The sequence below is a fragment of the Chelonia mydas genome, chromosome 7 (assembly GCF_015237465.2).
Source record: "Chelonia mydas isolate rCheMyd1 chromosome 7, rCheMyd1.pri.v2, whole genome shotgun sequence".
Taxonomy (NCBI): domain Eukaryota; kingdom Metazoa; phylum Chordata; order Testudines; family Cheloniidae; genus Chelonia; species Chelonia mydas.
This window is the reverse complement of record NC_057853.1, coordinates 122,454,979-122,473,212: the sequence shown is the minus strand read 5'-3', so window position 1 is coordinate 122,473,212 and position 18,234 is coordinate 122,454,979. Positions and strand designations below refer to the sequence as shown.

Below are 18,234 nucleotides of genomic sequence, written 5' to 3'. Positions count from 1 at the left end.
AGTGCTAGAAAGCCCCAGTTCAGATGCACCCGGCTGGAGGACACGAAGTACAGTGGGGTGGGGGGTGGGGTGCTTTTCTCCCTCTGGGGGGGTCAGTCTGCCTTGCAGCCAATTCAACAGGGGGCTCACAGCCCCGCTGCCTCTTGTGAGGAGGGAGCCAGCCCAATTCTCCTAACATGGCACATGCTCCTCAGCTGGAAGTAGAGGACACTGCTCAGGCCCTTCCCTGACCCCTTCCCACCAGATCCCACCCCCCTCCAGCCCACTAATTGAGGGGGGTGGGGGGTCACTTTACACAGGCCCTGACAGACAGTGCTCTAGCTTCAGGCAGCAAGCAGCATGCCCACAGCTGCCAGCCCCCAGGGGGCACCCCTAGATGCAGGGCATTCATCACAGCTGACAGCAGCTTTGCCCTGTGCCCATGGCAGGCAGGTCAGCTACACCAGCGCAGGTGCTGGAAGCGTTGGGGCCTCAGTGAGACAGGCCTGTTTTACTGACCGCAGCCAGCTCTGCAGGGCACAGCCCCCAGCTGCTGCCCCTTGCTCCAGCCTGGCTGCAGCAGCTCCCCCCACTCCTGCAGCTGGGTTCAGGCCCAGGAGAGTAGCTCCATGGGGCACTAGAGCAAGGACAGCACCCCCAGCCCAGGCTTATCAGTGACAGGTGGTGCTAGGCCACAGGCCCTGCCTGACAAGTGCCACATCACAGCCCCCAGGGGCAGACAGGAGCAAGTGGCGCCCACAGGCAGAGAGGCACTCACCCCCAGCTGCAGCAGGTGTCACCTCCCCCCACCACCAGAGCCCCACAGGGAAAGGCAGGTCTGACTCAGCGGGTGCATGGGTTTAAATACATTACATACATTTCTACAGTGCATGAGAACGATACATTACAGGTCAGGTTGCAGCAGCAGCCACCAGAAAGATGGACTCTTGCCTGCAGCTCGCTAGCAGTGACCACAGCCCACGAAGCCCCAGGCCAGCTCCAGCACACATGGCCCCAGGTCCTGCAGCCCAGGCCTGCCCCAGAGCCTGGCTCCCCCCACCCACTTCCATTCATGGAGGGGAATGTGCCCAACCCCCCTGCCCCAATGGGGCAGCGCAGCCTGAGCCCCAGTGCTAGTGCTAGGCCACCCCAGGGGGCTTGGGGCAGGACCAGGAGGAGGAGCTTGGCCCAGGCCCAGCCTGGGAACCAGCTGTATGATGCCCAGAACTGCCCCTGGGCAGTGGCCATGAGGCAAGCCGCCTGGCCGCAGGAGCAGCAACAGGGTGGGGAAGAGGGAGCCGTACAGATGCATGGAGCCAGACCCCTTCCAGCAGCCATAGCTCACCTAGCAGGCACCAGCCCCCCATGCCAGGCTGGACTCTCCCCTGGCTGGGAAGGGCTGGCATGGCTCCCTTGAGAAGTGAAGCCAGGCTGCCCCCATATGCAGCCAGGGCCTGCGGAGCAGAGAGGGCGAGTGCCCCTGGACAGGGGGCCTGCCCAGCAGCCTGAGGGCAGGAGCAGAGGGGAACATGGGCCCCTCATATAGGAGAGAGGGTGGAATAATGGCAGGCCAGCTAAACCAGGATAGATCACCCTGTGCCCAGTGGGGAAGGGGGACAAGCAGCTCCCATGCCAGGGCCCTCAGCTTTCCTATGAAGTGGGGCCAGGTCCCAGCATGCATCACTCCTGTGCCAAGGTGCCCAGCGCTCCCTGGGATCCACAGTCTCCAGCCCCTGCTCTCCCCTCTGCAGGAAGGGCAGCTACAAACACTCCATAGCGCAGCTGTTCGTGGCACCCCCAGGCCTGCTGCCCCCTGCCAGCTCAGCCCTGGGCACATGCTGGGCCTCCTGTGCCAGCCCCTCACTCATGCACATGCCTCCTCTCCAGGGACACCAGCTCCAAACAGCCACTGGGGAGGGGGGGCAGCCCAGCAGGGCCACTTCCAGCTGACACTGGCTGCCTTTATTCCCCTGCAGCCAGCGAGCAGCCAGGGTTCCTGAGGGGTGGGCAGATCCCAGCCCCAGCAGGGAGCAGATGGGCTCAGAACCACACGCAGGAGGCAGGCCCCGGCTCCACTCACTCAGCAGCTGCATTGAGGACTCCTGCTGAGTAGGGCAGTTTGCAGCTGGAGCTGGGCTCTGCCAGGCTGTGTCCAAGCCCCGCAGCACAGGGAATCCATGGCTCTGCCCGGGCAGAGTTCAGCTGGAAGTTCCCCCAGACGCACCTGCCCTCTCCCGGAGCGTAGAGTCCTGGCCACGGGTCCGCAGCAGCAGACAGGAGCAGGCCAGCACCGCTCCAGCCAGCCCCAGGGGGCCCAGCGCCCAGCTACCACCAGGAGAAGAAGGGCTTGCGGCTCTGGAAGCTCTGTGTGTAGGATTCGCTGGCACTGCGCTGGTGGGAACGCGCCGTCTCCACGATCACCGGCGGCATCTGCACCAGGTGTAGGGGGCTCTTCCCGTCCTTCAGGGCCTGTGTCAAGTTCAGGATCTAGGCAACAGAGCAGAAGGGATGCTGAGTCCAGGACCCCTGCCTAGGCACCACAGACCAGGGAACTGCCGGGGCCACTGTCCCCCCTGAGGGGCGCTAGGCCAGTATCCCACACTGCAGCGCCCAGCATGCCCCTGCCGTGCCTGCCCACAGGGCAAGAGGGAGCCGTTGCCCCGCCCCACCAAGAGGGGCCTTCCCAGCATACCTGGCCCCTCAGGACAGCAATCTGCTTGTGGAACTGCCCCCGGTCGAAGCCAGGGTCCTTCTGCAAGAGAAACAGCAGTGAGGGACAGGCAGCGAGACACCCCTCCCCCCCAAGGCAGTGGGACCCCAGGCCCCGGCAACGGCACCCCTGCCTCCCTCACCCAGGCAGCGAGACACCCCTGCCACGGCAGCGACGCTCCCCACCCCCCGGCAGTGAGACCCTGGACCCAGACCCCTGCCCTGACAGCAGCTGCTGCCTGGGATTTCTGCTCCCCCAAGAAGGCGCTAGCAGGATGCAGCAAAACCCGCCCCATGCAGACTGAGCCCCCCACCCTGGCTCTGAAAGGGTCTCACGGCACCACCCAGGCCAGCCCCTCCCATCTACATGACAGACCTACCTCCCCCCCAGGTCCCCACCTGACCTTGAAGAGTTCGTACAAATCCTCCTCCAGGTCTTTGACGAAGTTGGGGTCGGAAACCTTTGGGAGGATCAGGTCTTTGATCTCCTGTGAGAAGGGGACTTTGGCCTGGGGCAGCCATGCCCAGTAGAAGGGGTCTGGGGGGGGAAGAGCCGGAGCCAAGGTCAGAGCCATGTGCTCAGCCCTGGCCTGCGAAGGATGGCATGGGGGTCACAGCCTGGTGCCCTGGGGACAGCTCCACCCATTGGGGGACTGGCATGAGCCCTCTTGCCATGGCTCCCACCCCTTGAACCATCTCCCAGCCCCCAGGGGCAACTGAGGCCACCCTGCTGCTTCTGGGAGCATGGTGCCCGGCCGGCTCCAGGGAGCTGGTGCGGGGCTGCAGGCTTAGCCCTGGGGGTTGCCAGCATAAGGCAAGTTGTCAAAGCACCAGGCTGGCCCCAGGCTCGCGAGCAGGAGCGCAGCAGAGGGACCTACATGCTCTCCAGGAGTCGGGGTGCTTCAGGGGGAAGGCCAAGCCGTTGTCTATGGCAGCCAGTTTGATGATGGGCTCCTTCACCACCACCCACTCGGAGTCCTACAGGGGAAACAAATTGACCAGGAGTCACCAGGGGCAGGGAAGCCAGAGCCCAGCACTCACCCCTGGCACCAACATGCAGCCTGGTCCCTGCCCCGGGCACTTCCTCTGTTCTGAGCCACCTGCTGCCTGGCTCCTCCGCTCTCATCCCAGACTCCCCTCATTGCCAACATACTGCCCTGGGCACAGGAGCTGGTTCACTGCACCGAGGGCTCAGGGCTGACATTGCCCTGGGCACAGGGGGATGGGCACATGGGATCCGATGCACTGCACTGAGGGGTCAGGGCTGGCACTGAACTCAAATCACATGAGGGAACAGGAGGACCGGCTCCTTACACACCTGTCTCTAACATGAGGAAAAAGCCACATAATTGCGGGGACTGTGATTTGAGTGACATGTGCCGGAGGTTTCCTGCTGACAGCTTTAAGACATCCTTGGAATTTCTAACCATTATTAATGACAGTTTCTTATCTCAAAGATCTGCAGCCAACTCGGGGGAATTCTCTAGCAGACCTTGTCCTACAGATAAGGAGGAGCTGACCACATAACTAGAAGTTAATGGGACCTTAGGTACAAGTGATCGTGACTGATCGCACTTATAACATGGAAGCAGAAAGAAGCCCAAGCCAGTGGTATAAATACTTGGGGCTTTAACAAGGCCAATTTCACAAAGCTTAAAAACAATGATGAGCCAAATCAGCTGGGAGGGAGAGTTTAATGAGACCAATGTGAATGATCATTGGGGGATCATTTAAGAACACTTCACTGGATGGCCCAAAAGCCACAATCGAGGAAGAGGGTTCCGCTGATTAAACAAAACTGAACTGGTTTAGGGGGAAGTGACAGCAGCTATAACAAATAACAAGATAATACACACAAATGGGAGATGGGGGAGTTGATAGTAATGAGTATAAATCAAAAGTTAGAAATCTTCCCCGGACGGAGTCCCCCAGCCTGTAAGTGTGACCTGCAGTCTGTCCCTAGGTGTGTACATTGATATTTAGCCGCGTGAAAATGCACATTGTTTACTCGTGCTCGTTTGCCAAGCGATGCAGATCACGCTGTATCTGTGACCTGTCCTCTTTGCTATTTACCACCCCCCCCCGCCCCCCAATTTTAGGTCATCTGCAAACTTTATCAGGGATGATTTTATGTTTTCTTCCTGGTCATTGATAAAACTTACATAGTGTAGGGCCAAGAACTGATCCCTGCAGGACCTCACTGGAAACAGATCTACTCAATGATAATTCCCCAGTTACAGTGACATTTTGAGACCTATCAGTTACCCAGTGTTTAGTCCATTTCATGTGTGCCGGGTTAATTTTATATCGTTCATTTTTTTTTTTTTTTTTAATTCAAAATGTCATGCAGTCCCAAGTCAAATGCCTTACAGAAGTCTAAATATGTTTCATAAGCACTATTACCTTAAGAACATAAGAATGGCCAGACTGGGTCAGACCAAAGGTCCATCCAGCCCAGTATCCTGTCTGCTGACAGTGGCCAATGCCAGGTGCCCCAGAGGGAGTGAAGCTAACAGGTAATGATTTAGTGATCTCTCTCCTGCCATCCATCTCCACCCTCGGACAAACAGAAGCTAGGGACACCATTCCTTACCCATCCTGGCTAATAGCCATTAATGGACTTAACTGGATAAATTCATGGAGGCTCTCTTTTAAACCCTATTATAGTCCTAGCCTTCACAACCTCCTCAGGCAAGGAGTTCCACAGGTTGACTGTGCGCTGAATGAAGAACAACTTCCTTTGATTTGTTTTAAACCTGCTGCCCATTAATTTCATTTGGTGGCCCCTAGTTCTTATATGATGGGAACAAGTAAATAACTTTTCCTAATTCACTTTCTCCACACCACTCATGAGTTTACACACCTCTATCATATCCCCCCTTAGTCTCCTCTTTTCCAAGCTGAAAAGTCCTAGCCTTTTTCATCTCTCCTCATATGGGACCCTAATCATTTTAGTTGCCCTTTTCTGAACCTTTTCTAATGCCAGCATATCTTTTTTGCGATGAGGGGACCACATCTGTACGCAGTATTCATGATGTGAGCGTATCATGGATTTATTTAAGGGCAATAAGATATTCTCCATCCCTTTTTTAATGATTCCCTAACATCCCGTTTGCTTTTTTGACTGCCGCTGCACACTGTGTGGACGTCTTCAGAGAACTATCCACGATGACTCCAAGATCTTTCTCCTGATTAGCTGTAGCTAAATTAGCCCCCCATCATATTGTATGTATAATTGGGATTATTTTTTCCAATGTGCATTACTTTACATTTATCCACATTAAATTTCATTTGCCATTTTGTTGCCCAATCCCTTAGTTTTGTGAGATCTTTTTGAAGTTCTTCACAGTCTGCTTTGGTCTTAACTATTTTGAGCAGTTTAGTATCATCTGCAAACTTTGCCACCTCGCTGTTTACCCCTTTCTCCAGATCATTTATCAATAAATTGAATAGGATTGGTCCTAGGACTGACCCTTGGGGAACACCACTAGTTACCCCTCTCCATTCTGAAAATTTACCATTTATTCCTACCCTTTGTTCCCTGTCTTTTAACCAGTTCTCAGTCCATGAAAGGATCTTCCCTCTTATCCCATGACAACTTAATTTACGTAAGAGCCTTTGGTGAGGGACCTTGTCAAAGGCTTTCTGGAAATCTAAGTACACTATGTCCACTTTATCAACCTAACTTATAATCTCAAAGAATATATCCAATTTGACAGGATCTAGTTCCCATAAATCTGAACTCATTTGCTTTAATTACATTATGCTCCTTTAGTTCTTTAGTAACTGAGTCCTGCATTAGCAACTCCATTATCTTGCCCAGGATCGCTGTCAGGCCTATAATTACCCAGGTCATCTTGTTTACCCTTTTTAAAAATTGGCATAACAGTAGCTTTCTTCCAGGCTTCTGGAACTTTCCCAGTGCTCCATAACCTATTGAAAATCAACATTAATGGTCCAGCGAGTTCCTCAGGCAGCTCTTTTTAAACTCTTGGATGCAAGTTACCTGGACTTGCTGATTTAAAAATGTCTAACTTTACTAATGTCTAACATCCTCCAGAGATACAAGGTGAATTGAAATAGTATTGTCTCCATACAATGAGATAATTTTTTTTTGCCCCCAGAATATTAATGTTTATTGAACATTTCTGCCTTTTCTGCATTATCACTGATCATTCTACCACCATTTCCATCTGTCAATGGACCAGCCATTGTCAGGCTCCTCCTTATTGTCCCTCACTCTGCTGGCCATGGATTTCTCTGCGTCTCCCTGGACTTCCCTTATCACATTTTCTACAATTCCCAACTTCTGATGAATATTTATTTCTACCAAATTTCCCCTTTCGTCCATTCATTCTGTTTTTAATTTTTTTTTTTTTTTTTTTTTTTTACATTTTTTAAACATACCAGGGTGACGCTGTGGCTAAAAGAGCGAATGCGATCCTGGGATGCATAAACAGGGGACTTGAGAAGGAGCAGAGAGGTGATTTTACCTCTGGATTTGGCACTGGTGTGACCACTGCTGGGATCCTGTGTCCAGTTCTGGTGCGCACAAAGTCAAGAAGGATGTGGGTAAATTGGAGAGGGGTCAGAGACGAGTCACGGGAATGATTAAAGGATTAGAAAACCTGCCTGATAGTGACAGACTCCAGGAGCTCGATCTATTTAGCTTAACAAGGAGAAGGCTAAGGGGTGACTCGATCTGTCTGTCAGCACCTACAAGGGGGACAGATATTTAACCACAGGCTTTGCAGTCCAGCCAAGGAAGGTCTCACTCAATCCAGTGGCTGGACGTTGAAGCTACACAGATAGAGGCTGGAAATGAGGTGTACATTAACCACTGGAACGACTTCCCAGGCTCGGGGTGGATTCTCCATCACCAGCCATTGTTAAATCCAGACGGGATGTTTTTTGAAGTTCTGCCCTAGGAATTATTGCGGGGCAGGTCTCTGCCCTGTGTTATACAGGAGGTCAGATGAGATGCCCACAATGGTCCCTTCTAGCTCCCAACGCCTCTCCTGCTCAGAGAGTGCCAAGAATTGGCCAATACCACCTGCAGCTGGCTGGGGCTCAGACCACACAGCCTTTGGGGCTTCACAGAGGGGCTGGGAGCCCTCACGCCGCTGGGAGACTGAATGAGCCACAGCTCGACTGCCACATCGCACTACTGTTGTGGGGATGGCGAGTCTACCTAGCAACATCACAAGCACATGTCTCCAGCCTGCCACATGGTACCTAAATAGAGCCCAGCTCCCCATCTGCATCCCTATGCCAACACCTGCACAGAACAGGCCCTGGCTCCTCCCCCCACAAGAGCCTCGGTCCATGTAAATCACACTGCCATCAGCCAGAAGGGGAGGCTTGCGAGAACCATCCATGGGGCTGGGCAACTCCCCACCACTGGAGAGAAGACCCAGAACCTCAGCACATTCAGAACTCGCCTCTGCTGCCTGACAGTCCAGTGACTTTCCCCACGCTCCCTGCCCAGCCCCCTCCCCACTCACCCGCACACTTGTGCTGTCCAGCGGGCAGTCATACTTGATCAGCCAGTTGTCATTGCCTCGATCTGCAGGGAGCAGAACCAGTGGACGTCACTACAGGACCTGCCCTGTTTGGGGAGGAGCAGCACCAAAGCTCCCTGCTCGGGCATGCGAGGCACGGAGTGGGGGGTCAGTCTCCAGCAGCACCAGGGCAACCCTGGGCCCTGAGCCACGTAACCCTCTGGGTGCGCGCGGCACATGGGAGGGGACACAGACTCCTCCAGGGATTTTGGGGGGGAGGGAGCAGGGGGGAAGATAGAACCACACACATGAGGGCCCCTGGGGGAGCTCAGTGGCTGGCAAAGGGAACTTTACCCTGGGAAACGGCTCCAGGCCCCAAGCCGGCCAGGGCTGCCCCCAAAAATGCCACTCCCAGAGACCGAACAGTTTGGGAGCATTCACAGGCACAGCCTAGGAGCGGCATCTTCCCCTCCAGCCCTGCCTTGGCAGCTGGACCAAGCTCAGGCCCCAAGGCCAGGAGACCCACCCCACTCCCAGACAGAGCAGGGCCAGACTCTGCCCGGCACAGTGCTGAGGAGGGGAGCGTTCCCCCGAGCCAGTCACGAACCCCCCTGCCCAGGCCAGTGCCAAGCGGGGCTAGAACGGCAGCTCCAGCTCCTTGGCATTCCAGCTGCAGACAGGGTTTTAACCGCAGGGCCCCGGCCAGGCCAGCCTGAGCTATGACCTTCTGCCTCCCCTGGCTACACCATTCGTGTCAGAGAAGTGGTGCTGTTAGCTGCTGTGATCCACCCCAGTCACAGCTGCCCTGTGGCAGGGGGTGCAGCGACTCTGCACCCTCCCCCCGTCCTGGGGCAGCAATATGCTGACCCCCCACTCATTGCTCTCCCCCTCCTCAGCTCCCTCCAGGCAGCAAGGCCCAATGCCGGGGCTCCTGGGCGTGGGTGCGGCACCAGCCCCACCTGTGTTCCTGATGATGTAGTCCAGGACCACCAGCCTCTCGAACTGCAGCAGCAGCTGCCGGTTGGTGTTCTCGGGGAGCGGCTCCGCCTCGAAGCGCCGCAGCCAGTAATCCGCGTCCTTGTAGCCTTCCACGAAGAGCTGGAAGGAGCCCACCTGCAGCAGAGAGAGGCCAGGTGTGACGAAGCAGGGAGTGGGGAAGATTGACCTGGGGATGTGGCAGGGGAGTTTTACTGGGACTGTCTGCATTGGGGATGGGATAGCAGGGGATGGCTTCACTAGCGGGACAATACCTGAGCCTGTCACCTGAGCCAGGAGGAGGGTTGGGGCCAGGTGACACCTTTTGCCTGGGAAGCTGGACAAAGGCTGGAGGAGGAGCCGGAGGCTGGGTGAGTCGGCGGGAAGGGGTTTTGAGTTGGGAGTGGACTGGGGAAATGGAAGGAACCCCAAGGCTGGGGTCTACGTTCCCTGCCCCCCAGAAGGACCTGTCTGAGAGGTCCTGGTTGTACCAACAAGCTCTGTTTGGGACTGTGCTCCTGTCCTCCAATAAGCCTTCCGTTTTACTGGCTGGCTGAGAGTCACAGGGAATCGCAGGAAGTGGGGGTGTAGGGCCCCGACTCCCGCACACTGCATGACACCAGGTGAGGGGGCTGCGGACGCAGGGCAGCCCCAGGGGGTCTCTGACAGCCCCTACCTTTGGCGGCAGGCCGATGCGGTTGAATCGTTGCCCAACTTTTGGCACCTTCTCCAGGGCCAGCTTTTTCCCTCTGGACTTCACCCGGTCAATGGCACTGTAGTTGAAAGTCTCGCTGGCCAGATACACCACCTGGGGGGACACAGCGGTCAGCGCGGAGCACAGGCAGAGCTGCCGGACCCTAGGTGGGACGTGGCCTTCCTGCAGCGTGGGCTGGGGCTCTGCCTGTTCCTGGGCCAGCAGCCTAAGCCCAGGAGTGCGGGACCCACGAGAGCCAAGGGCTGGGGGGGCGGCAGGGCAGGAACCGCGGGGCACCAGCAGAGCTGCGGGGGCGTGGAAAAGCAGCCCACACAATGACGGGCTCTGCCCCCCCCATTCACCTTTGTGCGGGGAACAATGTTGAGCTCCAGTTTCTGGTCCACCAGGCTGGCGCCGGCCTCGGACAGGTAGCCCTGGTTGAGGACCAGGCAGTCTCTCCCGAAGCAGCAAGGGCAGCACAGCTGCTGCAGCCACTTGGTCCACTTGGGGTTCAGCTGCCCGTAGGGCTCCTCGTTCTTGGGCTTGAAGACGCCGATGATTTTCTGGAGACAGAGGGAGGCAGCTGGGTCTCTGCAGGGGAGGGATGTGGGACAGCAGGGACGAACCCCCCACCAGTCAGACCTCTGAGCTCCCACAGGCTCCTGACAAACCCCACCAGGGAGAGAAGGGGGGACTCCGCAGCAGCAGGGAACAGACTGCAGGCCTCTCAGGAGGGATCTCCTACCTGGCTCATCCCTGCGCGCGCACACCCCCCCCCCCGGGGGCCCCTGGCTCGGGCTGGGCTTGGCCGCCAGGGAGTTTGAGCCTCTTCCCAGCTGACCCACAGCTCGGCCAGCTGGCCAGGCCCCTCACAGCCTGGGCAGCAGCTCAGGGAGGCGAGGGCTGCCCAGCCCCCACACCGGGACCAGCGGCAGGGCCTGCCAGAACCCGCCCGCTGCTCGGTAAGGAGCTGGAATGTTTGGGGCGTGGCTGGAAACCCCCGGGGGGGGCCCCGCGCTGTAGCACCAGGAATCCCCACTCCAAAGGGGGCTTCCAAAGTGCCATGAGTTGACTGGTTCCCTCCCCACCCCCGCCTGCTCCTGCAGGCCAGCGCCCGGGGGCTGCCCCGGGGGCCGTGGAGAGCAGCAAGAGCAATGGCGGCACCACCCAGGCACCCTGACCCCCTGCCCCAGGCCACTCCTGTCACCCCGGGCCCCAGAAGCACAGGGAGGGTCAGCCTGTCCCCAGAGCCAAGGGACCCGTGGGCACAGGAGAGGACATGGCTCCACCCGGGACTCGTTCACCACCCAGAGGCCTTGGTGCTGCTCTGCCAGTGACACCGGCACTCGGCCCCCAGAGGCTGTAGGCCTGGAGCCGGAGACCCCCTGAGAGCGGAGGGGCCGGACCTGCCACAAAGCCCTGCTCAGCCCACGGCAGGCTCCAGGCAGGGGCTGGACCCACGCCCAGGGATGAGGCAGTGGATACAAGAAGGTCCCCATGGCACTGTAGCAGGAGCCTTGCCCAGGCCCCACCACCACGGAGATGCAAGGGCTCTGGGGGGAGCGGACAGGACACACACTCGTGGGCTGGGGGACCCATCTCCACCTATTGACCTATTGCAAGTGAACCGCTCCAGGCCAGCTACAGCATCCCGGGCTCCAACCCCCCGGCACATGGGCATCGCAAGCCTGCTGCTGGGATGGGGGTTCTGCATTGGATGAGACCGGACATCTCACCATCCCCATGACAAACCCCGGTCCATGGAGGGTACGCACGAAGATCATTCCCCACGTGTGCGCCACTGGGGTCCAGCCACGGGACCCAAAAGGGCTCGAAGCCGGGCCGCAGGACTCAGCCAGCCCTGGCCAGGGGCAGCCCCGTTCTCCGGCCAGAGCCTGGGAGCGGCGCTAGAGGCATGGCCTGCTCTGCCCCAGACACGTGCCCCCCAGCCCCCGGCAGGGGACCCTGGGAAGAGGCAGTTGCCTCCTGACTTCAGGGACACCAGGCCATGAGTCACTGAGCCCTTGGCTCAGCACCTAAGGTGAGAGGAGCCACGTGGGTCTGCATTCGAGGGAACCGGCTGGCTGGCGAGTCCCCGCCCCCAGCAGATGCCCACACCACACCCAGTGCAGCCGAGTGACACATGCTGGCCTGGCAGCTGAGCCCCTGGGCACCTGCCGATGGGCAGGGTGAGGCAGGGACCAGGCGGAACAGTCTCTGCAGCAGAGCCCAGAGCTGGAGCCATCTGCAAAGGCCCCTCTAGTCCAGGGCACTGAGGCCACGGGCCAGGGCACAGCCCCGCGGAGAGCTGGCCCAGCCCCATGCTGCCCAGGCTGGAGTGACGTGAATGTGGCCCAGCCCATACCGGTCAGACTGGCAGAGAACAGCCAGGCCTGGAGAGCAACTCGCACGGGCACATGATCCTCGTCCCCAGGCTGGGGCCTGCTCCAACCTGCCAAAGCCTGGAGCACCCTTCCCTGGCACAGGCCCGCTGCCATGTGAAGAAAGGCTTGGCTCCTGCCTGCCACCCACTGACTGGCTCGGCCATGGCACGTGTGAACTATGGGGCCCCATCCCAGCAGCCCCTGGAGCCCAGCGCAGGGCAGAGCCCCACGCACTGGGAATGCAGCCCCAACAGCGCCAGGGCAGAGGAGGACCCAGAGCACTACAGCAGACAGAGAGGGGATGGAGTCAGAGCATCAGGAAAGGGAGGGACCCTCAGGGGCAGCGTCTGGGATCGACGCACCCCACGGGAAGGGACGGCTGCCTGGTTTGAGCTCGGGGCGAGGAGCCAGGGCTGGGTATCGAGGGCAGCAGGCGTCAGGATCCCAGCAGTATGTGGCAGGGGGCACTGGCAGTGACAGAGGGAGCTCAGGGACCAGGGCTCAGCACCCCGGGCTCAGCACCCCCAGCGCCTGCCCTCTCTGCAGGGAGCAAGCGGGGCCTGGCAGTAGCTGCACGGGCGAGATTCAAGGGCTCTCAGTTCGAGGCAGCTCCAGCTGGGGAGAGAGGGGCTCCCCTTACCACGCCAGCCAGCGACTCCTGCCCCAGTGTGCCCAGTAAGGGGCTGAGCCCCCGAGCCAGGCACCCATGAGCTGCATGGTCAGCACCCCCCAGCTGTCAGTTGTACCCCCTCAGCCCCAGGGGCTCTCTCCAGGCCCCACAGCTGTGCACAGGACCGCTGGCCAGGGGAGGGGTTCAGGGGCTCACCACAAGCAGCCAGGCGTGGGGCGGAGGGACAGCCAGCTGGGAGCAGCCGGCTGCAGCCTCCCCCAGTTCTGGCCCCATGTGATTCAGCAGGGCACGACCACCCCACCCTCCTCGGGACCAGGCCAGAGCCAAGCAGTCTCAGCAGTTCAGTCACAGGTCCCCTTTCAGTGGGTGGCGTTTCCCGGGCTGGGACCACAAGCAGGAAGTGGTGCACAGCCGCGATGGCTCGCTCCCCCAGCCAGCGCCGGACCCCTGCCCTTCACCCCACACTGCACGCCCACAGCCTCCCCGCTGCCAGCCCTGCCACTGCAGAGAGGCCATCCCCAGAGAGAGCGGAGAAGAGGCTCCGTGGCAGGGCAAAGTCCTTGGCAGCGCAGCGTGCCGGAGGAAGAGCCCTGCTCTGAGGGAGGGGAAGAGAGACTGGAGTGGGCACCAAGGGGTCTGTTCGCCGCACAGAGCAGCCGGCCCCAATGGCAGGGGCACACGACTGGCAGGCAGGCCCAGGGATCCGAACGAGGGGCCCAGGAGGAGACACAGGCGGGAGAGGAAGGGCAGCAACACAGCACGAGACAGAGCGCCCCACACAGAACACTGCAGCTCCATTCCCTTAGCAGTGGCACTTCAGACCCCGCACCTGGGGGCAAGCCCCTCACCCCACTGTCCACAGCCTCATGCCACCACAAGCCCCGAGAACGGAGCCCTTGGGAACCGGTGGTAGCACAGGCTGGGGGCCCAGGACCCTGGAGCGCTGTGTGGCCTGCCCAGATTCTGGCGCAAGTTCCCAGAGAGTCCCATCACTGGGAGGGGATGGCCAGGCAGCCAGAGCATCAGGTGTAAAAGTCGGACTCCCTGACACCACAGGGTCGAATCCCATCAGGTCCAGTTCAGCCCTTCATGCTCTGAAGTGCCAGAGGACACCCAGGCTGGGCAGAGCAGGGGGCACTTTCCCTCTGTAGTAAGGTTTTCCCTGGTATCCTCAAACTTCCCATCCATTCATCCATCACACGGGACAGTGGGCTGTGGCCCTCCACCCCAGAGGTGGCCGCATTTCTGTGCTACTCTGGTCAGTTTTGCTCCGAGCTCTGTCACTGATTCACTGCGTGACCCTGTAAGAGTCCCTTCCCTTCTACGCCTGCAGAATGGCATAACACCGATCTACCTGCTTCATTCCTTGTTTGTCGAGTGCTTTGGGATTCCAGGACTGGAGGACAGGGCTGGGAGAAGGCATTGGGCCAATGGGGGCTAGAAAAGCAGCCACACACACCGAGCCCCACAGTGCCAGGCCCTCAGCTGCACACATTCCTTACGGTGCTTGACGAGTGCTCTTTGCTGCCCAGCGGTGATAGCTACTCAGGGGCTCTGGGCCTCTGCCTGGAGGACCCTCCCTGCCCTTCCGCACTGCGTCCCACCTGAAAGCCCCCCAGACACACAGGGTTATGGGCAGCCCCCGCGAGGAGGTGGGCAGGCACCCAAGCCAGGAATAACCCCCATCTACTGACCCCCAGTGCCACACCCTCAGACTACGCTTCCACCCACACACACTCTCTGCATTGCTGGGAACGGCGCAGAGCCAGGGTGAAAAGGAAGTTGCTCACTGGTTCTATTGCCTCACCTCTGGCTGGGGCAGAGCTGCCTACGCCCCAGGACCCAGCCAGTGGAAGACCCGGTAGCCAGAATCCCAGCTGGCCCCCAACAGGGGCAGGGAAGTTGGTGTTATGAAAACCCCAGCCAAGCCAAGCCTTGCTCCAGGAGCAGCAATAGACAAGGGAGCCCCAGGAACCAGCAGCGAGACTAAGCCGGTTAGCAGCCAGAGTCACAAGGCAGCCACCCGTCCCCGCGCCCAGCCCTGATCAGTGCCCTGGAGAATGCTGCAGCGCAGCCAACCGGACCCACGGGGAGTGGAGATACCGTGAGGACTTCACGCTGGCTTGGTCCATCCCCCTCCTGCAGGGAACATACCACGGAGTCTGCGCCAGCGACCCCACAGGGCCGGGGCACAGACAGAGGGGCTCTGTGACAGCCATGGGCTCAGGAAGGGTTCAGTGTGTGTGGGGGGGTTAGTTAGGAGGCAGGCCCAAGCCTATAGGGGAGTGAGGGAACGAGGCAATGAGACAGGAGCACAGACAGACCTGGGCTGAGAGCATCTATCTCCCTTACGGCGCCCCTCCCGGAGATTCTAGCGCCGGGTCCCTGGCTGGGACAACGGCCACGGCAAGGCGCGTAACCCCAGCCCGCAGAGTCAGACTCCATGGCAGAGTCCCGACAACTGGCACGTCCTCTGGGCCTGTCTGCGTGGGACGGCTGCACTGTTCATTCAAACCCAGCTTCTGATCTCTGTAATCGAACCAGTGCAAACCTGCGGGGACACTTGGGTTTAGCTGAAACCTGCTCCCCAGTCAAAACCAGAAGAGGCCCCCAGACCGATCAGCAGCACCCAGAGCTGGCACCCCCATCAGTCGGTTGAAAGCCGCACTTCGGTTAAACGGATGCAGCTGCCCAGGGCGACACAGACTTTCTTAGGCCCTGGCCACACTCCAGCCCAGAAAGCCCCGTCCGAAGCCCACGCTATTCAGTCACCGAACGCTGCAGGAGATGGGACGAGGCTGAGCGCTTCGGGCAGCCAAGCCCTGCAGCAGGGAGACCTACACAGTCGCACACACTCAGAGGGGTCTGGGCCTGCCACCGCCGGGCCTGGGGGTCTAATCGGAGCCGTCCAGGCACTGGCCCGGTTCGCTCAGAGGCAGCCGGGTCCATTAGCAACAAGCAGGCCCATCTCCGGGCAGCCCCAGCGAGTGGGGGAGGCGGAGGCTCGACACAGACAAGGACACGATCCTCCAATGCATACAGCACCGGGAGCCCAATCCAGGCTTCACTCTGCAGTCAACAACAAGTGGCGCAGGACATAAACCCAGGCCGGGGGTCAGCCCAGCCAGAGCCCCCCTGCCCGGGGGGCGTGCAGCTGGGAGCGGGGACACAACCCGGCAGCCTGGGCCGGTACCTGACCCACACCCTGCCGGGGGGCCAGGCCCTTGCATCACACCCCAGACACACTCCGCAGTCCCCAGGGAAGCGCGGTCAGGGCACAGCCCCCCGACAGGTCACTTCGCTTCCCGACACCCCCTCCTCGCCCAGAGAAACGGCGCCGGGCCCCCCGCCCCGGGGCGGGGGAGTCCCCCCAGGGCACAGGGGCTGCCGAGCAGCCAGGCCCCCCCGGGCGCAGCGAGGGGAGGGCGCCGGCGGGCCGGGGGACGAGGAAGCTGGAGAGGCCCGAGCTCCGCTGCGCGGCTGCCAGGAAGGCCCCCGGGGGCGCGGGGGGCCAGGCCGGCGGGAGGAAGCGGGGGAGCGAGGCCAGGCCGAGGGGGACCGGAACCAGGCCGGCGGGGGAGGTCAGGGCGCCAGGGGGGCGCGGCGAGCGGGGGGGGCAGGCCGGGACGGCGCGGCGAGGGGGGCGGGCGGCGAGGGCAGCCCGGGAGGGCGCGGTGGGGGGGGGGCAGGGGAGCCAGGCCGGGAGGGCGCCGCGGGGGGGGGCGGGCGGCGAGCGGGGGGGCAAGCCGGGAGGAGGCGGGGGGGGGCGCGGCGGGGGGGGCGGGGGAGCCAGGCCGCGAGGGCGCCGCGGGGGGGGGGGCGGGGCGGGAGGGCGCCGCGGGGGGGGCGGGCGGCGAGCGGGGGGGCAAGCCGGGAGGAGGCGGGGGGGGGCGCGGCGGGGAGGGGCGGGGGAGCCAGGCCGCGAGGGCGCCGCGGGGGGGGGGGGCGCCGCGGGAGGGCGCCGCGGGGGGGGCGGGCAGCGAGCGGGGGGGCAAGCCGGGAGGGCGCGGGGGGGGGGCAGGCCGGGAGGGCGCCGCGGGGGGGGGGGCGGGTCCCCCCCGGCTCTCACCCCCTGCGGGTCCTTGACGAAGTAGCTGCCGCTGGAGCCCTGGTAGATGCGCTCCGGGAAGACGCCGCGCTCGCTGGCCGCCTCCGCCAGCCGCACCACCTCGGCGAAGGCGGGGTCCTCGGGGAAGTCGTTCCGCTCGCGCTGGGCCTGCGCCGCCGCCGCCTGGGCCGCCGCCTGCGCCGCCCCGGGGCCCCGGCCGCCCGCCGCGCCCCGCTCCAGCAGCGGCTGCCGCTCGCGGTCGCGGGCGCGCGGGGAGCCGGGCGGGGAGGGCGCGGCCGCGGCGGCGCCGGGGGGGCCGGGGGGGGGCCCGGGCGGCGGCGGGGGGGGCAGCAGCGCGCGCACCGCGCCGCCCGGCCCCGCGGGCAGCCCGTAGGCGGCGGCGGCCGGGGCCCGCTGCGGGGACACCAGCGGGCTGCTCTCGTCCATGGCCGGCCGGCTGTGGCGGGGCGCCGCGCGTCAGCTGACCCGCCCGCCGCGGCCAATCGCCGGCCGCCCCGGCCCCTCGCGCGCCGGGCCCCGCCTCCTGCTCTGGCCACGCCCCCGGACCCGGGCCCCGTGCTCTCCGCGCCGGCGCCGACCCCTCCCCCTCGCTGTGCTGGCCACGCCCCTTCCCTGAACCCCGCCCGCTGCCTGCTCTGGCCACGCCCCTTCCCTGACCCCCGCCCGCTGCCTGCTCTGGCCACGCCCCTTCCCTGAACCCCGCCCGCTGCCTGCTCTGGCCACGCCCCTTCCCTGAACCCCGCCCGCTGCCTGCTCTGGCCACGCCCCTTCCCCGAACCCCGCCCGCTGCCTGCTCTGGCCACGCCCCTTCCCCGAACCCCGCCCGCTGCCTGCTCTGGCCACGCCCCTTCCCCGAACCCCGCCCGCTGCCTGCTCTGGCCACGCCCCTTCCCCGAACCCCGCCCGCTGCCTGCTCTGGCCACGCCCCTTCCCCGAACCCCGCCCGCTGCCTGCTCTGGCCACGCCCCTTCCCCGAACCCCGCCCGATGCCTGCTCTGGCCACGCCCCTTCCCCGAACCCCGCCCGCTGCCTGCTCTGGCCACGCCCCTTCCCCGAACCCCGCCCGCTGCCTGCTCTGGCCACGCCCCTTCCCCGAACCCCGCCCGCTGCCTGCTCTGGCCACGCCCCTTCCCTGAACCCCTCCCGCTGCCTACTCCGGCCACGCCCCTTCCCTGAACCCCGCCCGCTGCCTGCTCTGGCCACGCCCCCGGACCCAGGCCCCGTGCTCTCCGCGCTGGCGCCGACCCCTCCCCCTCGCTGTGATGGCCACGCCCCTTCCCTGAACCCCTCCC

At 62.1% G+C, this 18,234-nt stretch overlaps 1 protein-coding gene across 1 annotated transcript; it reads right to left on the bottom strand.

Annotated features, from left to right (window-relative positions):
* Positions 1 to 822: 822 nt before the first annotated feature.
* Positions 823 to 17,383, bottom strand: PI4K2A (phosphatidylinositol 4-kinase type 2 alpha). Its single transcript, XM_037905381.2, has 9 exons — positions 16,943 to 17,383; positions 10,221 to 10,421; positions 9,841 to 9,972; positions 9,149 to 9,302; positions 8,193 to 8,254; positions 3,567 to 3,666; positions 3,093 to 3,226; positions 2,672 to 2,731; positions 823 to 2,466 (listed from the first exon to the last, which is right to left on the bottom strand). The coding sequence occupies exons 1-9, from the start codon at positions 17,366 to 17,368 to the stop codon at positions 2,305 to 2,307; spliced, it is 1,431 nt and encodes a 476-aa protein (XP_037761309.1). The 5' UTR covers positions 17,369 to 17,383; the 3' UTR covers positions 823 to 2,304.
* Between the last annotated feature and the right edge of the window lie 851 nt (positions 17,384 to 18,234).

Excerpts from the sequence above, each read along its gene's own strand:
- PI4K2A (XM_037905381.2), bottom strand. The coding sequence starts at position 17,368 with ATGGACGAGAGCAGCCCGCTGGTGTCCCCGCAGCGGGCCCCGGCCGCC. Across the intron at positions 10,422-16,942 it reads TCGTCAAGGACCCGCAGGGG|AAAATCATCGGCGTCTTCAA; the intron begins GTGAGAGCCGGG and ends CTCTGTCTCCAG. Across the intron at positions 3,227-3,566 it reads CCCCGACTCCTGGAGAGCAT|ACCCCTTCTACTGGGCATGG; the intron begins GTAGGTCCCTCT and ends TTCCCCCCCCAG.